The sequence below is a fragment of the Corvus brachyrhynchos genome, unplaced genomic scaffold (genome assembly GCF_000691975.1).
Source record: "Corvus brachyrhynchos isolate BGI_N302 unplaced genomic scaffold, ASM69197v1 scaffold193, whole genome shotgun sequence".
NCBI lineage: Eukaryota > Metazoa > Chordata > Aves > Passeriformes > Corvidae > Corvus > Corvus brachyrhynchos.
Genome location: NW_008237087.1, coordinates 133,657 through 140,917, shown reverse-complemented (window position 1 = coordinate 140,917; position 7,261 = coordinate 133,657). Strand labels below are relative to the sequence as shown.

Sequence of the window (7,261 nt, the reverse complement as noted above, 5' to 3'; positions counted from 1 at the left end):
AGAGGGGTGTGGGCAGGGAGAGAGAGATGGGTGCAGGGACAGACAGATGTGTGCAGGGACAGACAGAGGTGTGTGCAGGGACAGACAGATGGGTGCAGGGACAGACAGATGGGTGCAGGGACAGACAGAGGTGTGTGCAGGGACAGACAGAGGTGTGTGCAGGGACAGACAGATGGGTGCAGGGACAGACAGAGGTGTGCAGGGACAGTTAGAGGTGTGTGCAGGGACAGACAGAGGTGGGTGCAGGGACAGACAGATGGGTGCAGGGACACACAGAGGTGTGTGCAGGGACAGACAGAGGTGTGTGCAGGGACAGACAGATGGGTGCTGGGACAGACAGATATGAGCAGGGACAGACAGATATGAGCAGGGACAGACAGATGGGTGCAGGGACAGACACGCTCCTGTCCATGTGAAACCAAGCCCATCCCTGGGCATGAGCATCCTGATGACTCAGGACATTAATGTCACCCTTTTGTCCCCAGCAAGGTGGGAATGCAGCTCACCGATGCCACCACGGCCTAGGGGGGTGGTCTCAGTCCACTTGGGGGATTTTTTCCTGTCCCCTGTGAGGGGAAACACCAGGTAATGGGAGTCAGAGGTGCTGGGCAGAGCCGCAGTGGGGTCCTGAGTGTCTCGGTGGCAGATCTTGATTAAAATCATCATCGTGGTGTTGTCCCCTCCCACACAGTGAGCTGGTGTGAGTGCACAGCTCCAGACATGGCCCCCAGTCCTTGTTCCCCCCATCCTCTGCTCTCCCCATCCCCACCCCCTGCTCCCCTGCAGCTCCTGCTCTCCTTCATCCCCAGCTCCCACTCAATCCCTGCTTTCCCATATGGCCCCTGCTCTCCCCCACTCCCTGCTCTCCCCCATTCCCTGCTCTCCCCCATTCCCTGCTCTCTGCCATTCCCTGCTCCCTCCATCTCCTGCTCTCCCCTATCCCCTTCTCCCAATCATCCCCTGCTCTCCCCTATCCCCTTCTCTCAACCATCCCCTGCTCCTGCTCTCCCCCATTCCCAGCTCCCATCCATCCTGGTCCCTGCTCTCCCCCATTCCCTGTTCCCATTTATCCCCCAATCTCATTTATCTCCTGCTCTCCCCCATCCCCTGCTCTCCCCCATCCCCTGCTCTCCCCCATTCCCTGCTCCCATCCATCCTGGTCCCTGCTCTCTCCCCCAATCCCCTGCTCTCCCCCAGCTCCCCCTTTCCCGTGTCGCTGCAACAAGAACAGCCACAAACAGTTAAAGAAAAAACCCAACAGAAAGGAACCAGGAGATGAAGTTACCAATCATCCTGCTCTCCTGCCAAGTGAGTTCACATCGGAGCCTCTTTCTTGGCCAGGATGAGGCGGCAAGGAAGAAAAATAGCTTTCCATGCAAAGTGGGGGAAGAAATGTACTTGGATTCCTCTGCAGAGCAACATCGCCCTGAAATCAATCTGTCCCAGCGCCCACAGCTCCTGTGCCCGCTGGCACCGGGACAGCCCATTCCGAGTGACAGGGCTGAAATGGAGTCAATGAAAACACCCTGCGAGCCGGGCGGCTTGGGATTGATGCTGCCCAGGAAGGGATTTTAATGGTGGCCAGATTGCCGGCGTTCAGGGTTTATAACGCGCTTGGGATCAAATGTCCTGATATTTCAAACCCCTTCCTGGGGGCTTGTTTTTATAAAGGAAAACAACAAACCTTAAACCGAGAAATAATAAATCACAGCACCTCTGCAGCCCTTTCCCAGCAGCCCCACATGGATCCTGCCGAGCCGCAGAATTCCTGCCTGTTCCAACTGGGATGGAGCAGTGCTGGGACTGGGAAAGCGGTGCTGGGACTGGGAAAGCAGTGCTGGGACTGGGAAGGAGCAGTGCTGGACTGGGAGAGCAGTGCTGGACTGGGAGAGCAGTGCTGGGACTGGGAAAGCAGTGTGGGGACTGGGAAGGAGCAGTACTGGGACTGGGAAAGCAGTGCTGGGACTGGGAGAGCAGTGCTGGGACTGGGAAAGCAGTGCTGGGACTGGGAAAGCAGTGTGGGGACTGGGAAGGAGCAGTGCTGGACTGGGAGAGCAGTGCTGGGACTGGGAGAGCAGTGCTGGGACTGGGAGAGCAGTACTGGGACTGGGAAAGCAGTGCAGGGACTGGGAAGGAGCAGTGCTGGACTGGGAAGGAGCAGTGCTGGACTGGGAAAGAGCAGTGCTGAACTGGGAAGGAGCAGCACCAGCACTGTGAAAGAGCAGTGCTGAACTGGGAAGGAGCAGTCCAAGACTAGGAAGGAGCAGTGCTGGGACTGGGAAGGAGCAGTGCTGAACTGAGAGAGGTGTTGAGACTGGGAGAGCAGTGCTGAACTGGGAAGGAGCAGTGTTGAACTGGGAGAGAGGTGTTGGGACTGGGAAGGAGCAGTGCTGAACTGGGAAGGAGCAGCACCAGCGCTGGGATGGAGCAGTGCCGGCCCCAGTCACCTGCCAGCACAACAAATTCATTCCCTGGCTTCACCAAGCTCCTGGTTCTGCCTGTGCAAAAAGCCACAGAAAAGGGGAAAAAGAAAGCGAAAGAGCATGAGGAGGGGAGGGGAAGGGGAAGGAAAGGGAGAGGGGAGCCACCCCAGGAGCCACAGAGCAGCCCAGTGCTCCCCAGTATTTTTCCACAGTCCAAGCAAAGGACTCCTGCCTTCCCCCGAAGGCAGGTGACACCCGAAAGCCGAGCGTCACCCGATCCCAGCGCACCGGAGACGGGGATTTAACGCCGCTGTCACCGCCGGCGTGGAGGCCGAGAGGTGACCGGCACAAGCTTGGGCTGCTGCCAGCTAAAGGTGGCCTCCTAAGGATAGTCCTGGCCTCTGTGCCTGCTCTAGGGAGGTGTTCCCACCTCCTGGTGTCACCTCTGGGGGACAGGGACATGAATTTGATGGAAGGAGGCACAAATCCCAGCACAGCTTTTTCCCTCCCTGTCCTGGCCCTGGGTCGGTGGCTGAGCAATGAGGATTGCTCAAGGATGTGATCCCTGACAAACGGCCCCAGGACGGGGTACAAGGCCAGCAGGATAAGCCTGGAGAGCTGGGGGAGCTGGGGGAGCAGCGGGCTCCGGCCAGGACATGGGAAGCAGCAGCACAAGAGCCCAGCAACAGATTTTAATTATTATTTTTTAGTGCTCTGTTTTGGCTCTGAAATTCCTTGGAAGCCCAGCTCCAAGCAAACAAGGACATTGTCTGGGGAAACACGCGGAGGCTGGAATCTGCTTGAGAAAACCCACGGGATCACAAAGTCCTCGGAGGTCAAGGATCTGCCACAGAGCACAGAGGGTCCAAGGGGAGCAGTGACAGCCCCGCCCCGGCCCCCAGCTGTCCCCTGCCCCATGCCAGAGGGGTTCAGGGCTGACAGGGGGTTCACAGTGAACCCCCCTGTGCCATCCCGATGCTCCAAGGGGTCGCAGCAGCCTCGGCACAGGCACGTGCCTCTGTCCTTGAGCACGAGCGGGCGCGCGGTGCCTGCCAGGATCCTCCCGGACAGGAACACTGCTAGATTGTCACACGGAGCGGAGGAGAGGGACAGAGGGATGGGAGGAAGGATAAGACAAGTTCCCCTTGTTACAATTCAGTGCTGGCAGGAAGGACGAGCCCTTCCCGTGCCATCGCTGGTGCCTCATCCTCGCCACTGGGCCGAGCACGGAGGGACACCAGGGCTGGCAGGACGGTGCCACTTCCAAGGTCCCTGTGGACACGGGGACAGCCTGGATCCTTGCCCAGTGAAGGACCATGTCATCCCACCTGTCCTGACCATTGGCACCAAGCTCCACATGTCCCCCAGAGGTTCCCCGAGCCCCCCCAGCCCACTCCGACTGATGGCAGAGAGAAATGATCCAATTCCAATGAGAATTGGAATTCTCTTTTGCAAGAGAAATGGACAGAAGGCTTCGTCAGCCTCGGATTTTTAGCCTGTCCCCAGAAAAAGACCTGGGGGTAGGGAACCAGCCAGCTTAGATCAACTGAGAAAATCAGTGCCTGTGACAAATATCCACAGGCAGCGAGGTGGGAGCCGAGGGGGCGGCGCCGCGGGAAGCGCTGCGGCTCCGGAGCCTGCGGAGAGCAAAAGGCTTTGGGAGCACAAGGACCAGGCGAACAGCAAAGCTCCGGGACAGCGGGTCGTGCCAAGGGCTGTTAACAGCCTTCATTTAACACATCTCCCACAGCACAAGTGGCAGGAATCTCCACAGGAACGGAGCGGGACAGGGAGGCAGGGAAGTGACCGGAGCCAGGCTGTGGCACCGCACATCCCAGGCATCCCCCGGCAGCTGGAGCTGCTGCTCTCCAGCCCCTCAGCATCAATCTCCCCCCGTCAGATGCCAGCTCAAGCCCCATTAGCAGCAGGCACCAGAGAGGTCCTGTTCCTGCTGGGAGCAGATAATGCCATAAAGAAGCAAATAAAGAGGGAAACCACTAATTGGATTCATGGGTCTCGCCAGTGTCCTGCAGCAGAGTGACATTATCTCTTCATCCCGACCCCCAGCACCTGACTCAGCGCTGAGGGAATTCACTCCTCCACTTCCTTTGTGCTGATGAACCAGCCTCACCCTGAGGGAGCCTTCGGAGAGGGACACCCAAAGCAGAGACCCCCAAAATCCCACAGACCCCCTCCTAAATCCCAGGAGAGGGAAGCCGAGCCCTGTCCTGCCTGACTCCACGCTATCGCCTCTGAGAGCAAAGGGTGAGGCCTCTCCCTAAAAATACACCCTGCCCTAAAAATACACACGGTGAGCTGAAATTAACTGTGCACACACACCCTCGGCAGCGCCCACAGCCTGCCCAGCCCTGCCACACGCAGCCCCCAGGACCCTCAGAACCCCCGGGACCCCAGCTCACACCCCACTGCCCTCGGCAGGGAATCGCCCTGGGCTCCAGGATCCACCCGGGACCTTCACTCGCTTGCAGAGATCCGCTCCTCCAAGTTCATCCAATTTGCTGGATGAGCCATTGCTCGTCATCCAACAGCGTGGCCGGTGGGATAAGGGGATCCCTCTCGCTTCAGGCCCTCCTGGAAGCCTCCTCAATTTCAGGAGGCAAGAGACACCCCCGGGGGAATGACACCAGGGAGGCAAAACCTGACAGCGACCCACCGCAAACCCCAGATGCTCCAATTCCACCCCGACCAGTTGGTCTGTGGTGTCAAGGGATAAAACCAGTGACAGGAGGGGTGTCCCACATCCCGGCTCTCCAGCTTTCCATGGGGGGACCCCACCAGCCCCACTGCTCTGCACAGGTAGGGAACGTGCTGGAAGCCCACAGGGACCCCTCTTGGGCCTGACTCAGAGAGCACTGAAATACCAGCCAGTAACTCTTGCTCCCATTCTGACTGCGGAACTGGGACCAGCAAGCCCAAAGAGGACACGGAGCTGTAACCGCACTTGTTCTGGCCACGGAGCCACCAGCAGAAGGAAACTGCCACCAGCCACTCACACCATGACTCACGTGGCACCCACAGAGGCACCTCTGGGTTGGGAGTTTGTTCTTAGTCACTTTTTGGGGTGGGACCAAAGGACGCAAGAACTGCCATCCCAAAACCTGCTGCACAGGCAGCAGCCCCGCTCCTCCCTGTACCCCTTTCCCTCATACCTGCACACCAAGAAACCACTAAACTTGCTAGAAATAACAATAAAAGGCAAGGGAATGACCTGGCCCTGCGGGAAGCTGCCTCCTTCCCAATTTCACCCACCATGTTCTGGAGACAGTGGGGCGGTGGCGAGGAATTGGGGATGGGGGAGCAGGATGGGGGTCCCGAGGGGAGAGGGCACTCACGGTGAAGGCTCAGGGAGATGTTGATGGACCGTTCTTCCACGAAGCCCTTCAGGTTGGGGATCTTAGCACACTTGAGGATGGTCTGCGAGGCGCTGTCGCCCACGTGCACCCAGCACACCGTGTCCTCCACGTAGTTGAAATCCATGGCTGTGGTCTGCTTGGCGCTGGTGGGGGTGATGTTGGGCACGGGGGCTCCGCTCAGGTACGTGGCCAGGATGTTCTGGGAGTTGGCAATGAGCAGCACTGGAGGGCGATCCACGGGCTCTGCGGGCAAGGAGGGGACAAGGGGGTCAGGGTAGAGATGAATGCCATGGCTGTAACCCCAGGGAAGAGCCCAATGCAGAGAGCCCAGGGTAGGGCTGCAGAGCTGCCCCAAAGCACCACGCTCCCCCCTGCCCAGGCTCTCACCGTTCTTGGCTTTGCAGGATCTGTTGTCCGGCTGCAGGAGATACCCCTCAACACAGCTGCATGTGTAGGAGCCCTCTGTGTTGGTGCATGTCTGGCTGCATGTCCCGTACACAGTGCATTCGTCAAAGTCTGGGAAAGACAGGAAAAAACCCGAGGTTTGGACCAGAAAACACTCCTCCTTCGCTGCCTGAAAAGGGAATGTGGCTCCCACCTTTCTCCAAGGTGGAGCTGGAGCTGGAGAGGAGGGGAGGATCCCTGAGCCAAAGGGACCCTCACACCAGCTTCCAGAAGAATTGAAGGGACCTTCACATCAGCCTCCAAGGAATCCAAGGGATTCCTTCCAAGGCCACCCCACGACAGGCCAGGCAGCCCCTGGTTCCCCGCTCCAGCATCAGCTGCAGCAGGACAACCCCTGCCCGGCCACTGAGCCTCCCTCCAGCTCTGCACCTTCATTCCCACTCCAACCCCCTCCAATGTCCAGCTCTCAAACCCCTGGCTTGGCTGCTCTTTCTTTGGGCAGATGAAAGCCATGCATCCCCCAGAGCTCCGTGCCAGAGCCAGGAACGGTCCCTGCCACCACGTGAAAGGGATGGAGCCAGCACCATCTCCCACTTCGAGATTTGTTTCCATCACACCGATGCCATCAATCCTTGCTGTGACCCTCTCCTATTTTTCCCATCCTCTCCAAGCCAGGGACACCAGGAACATGTGCCAGTCCCTGACCCCGCACACAAAGACAAAGCTTTTTCCTTATTCCCAGTATTCCTCACTCAGGCTTTTGGGAGCCGCATCCTCAGCGGAGGGACTCCCATCTCATCCCATCCCATCCCATCCCATGGATCCCATCCCATGGATCCCATCCCATCCCATCCCATGGATCCCATCCCATCGATCCCATTCCCACCCCACGGATCCCATCCCATCCCACAGATCCCATCCCACGGATCCCATTTCCATCCCCTCCCATGGATCCCACGGATCCCATCCCACCCCACTGATCCCACAGATCCCAGGGATCGCAGGGATCCCATGGATCCCGTCCCGCTGCGCACCTGCCGCAGCAGGTTGTCTTCGTGG

General features: G+C 58.8%; 1 protein-coding gene across 1 annotated transcript in view; it reads right to left on the bottom strand.

The window, feature by feature from the left end:
• Window positions 1–7,261, bottom strand: part of LRP1 (LDL receptor related protein 1) — a 73,721-nt gene that overhangs the window by 49,073 nt on the left and 17,387 nt on the right. The window contains 2 exon segments of the mRNA XM_017728668.1: window positions 5,777–6,040; window positions 6,185–6,313. Coding sequence (XP_017584157.1) covers window positions 5,777–6,040; window positions 6,185–6,313 — 393 coding nt within the window.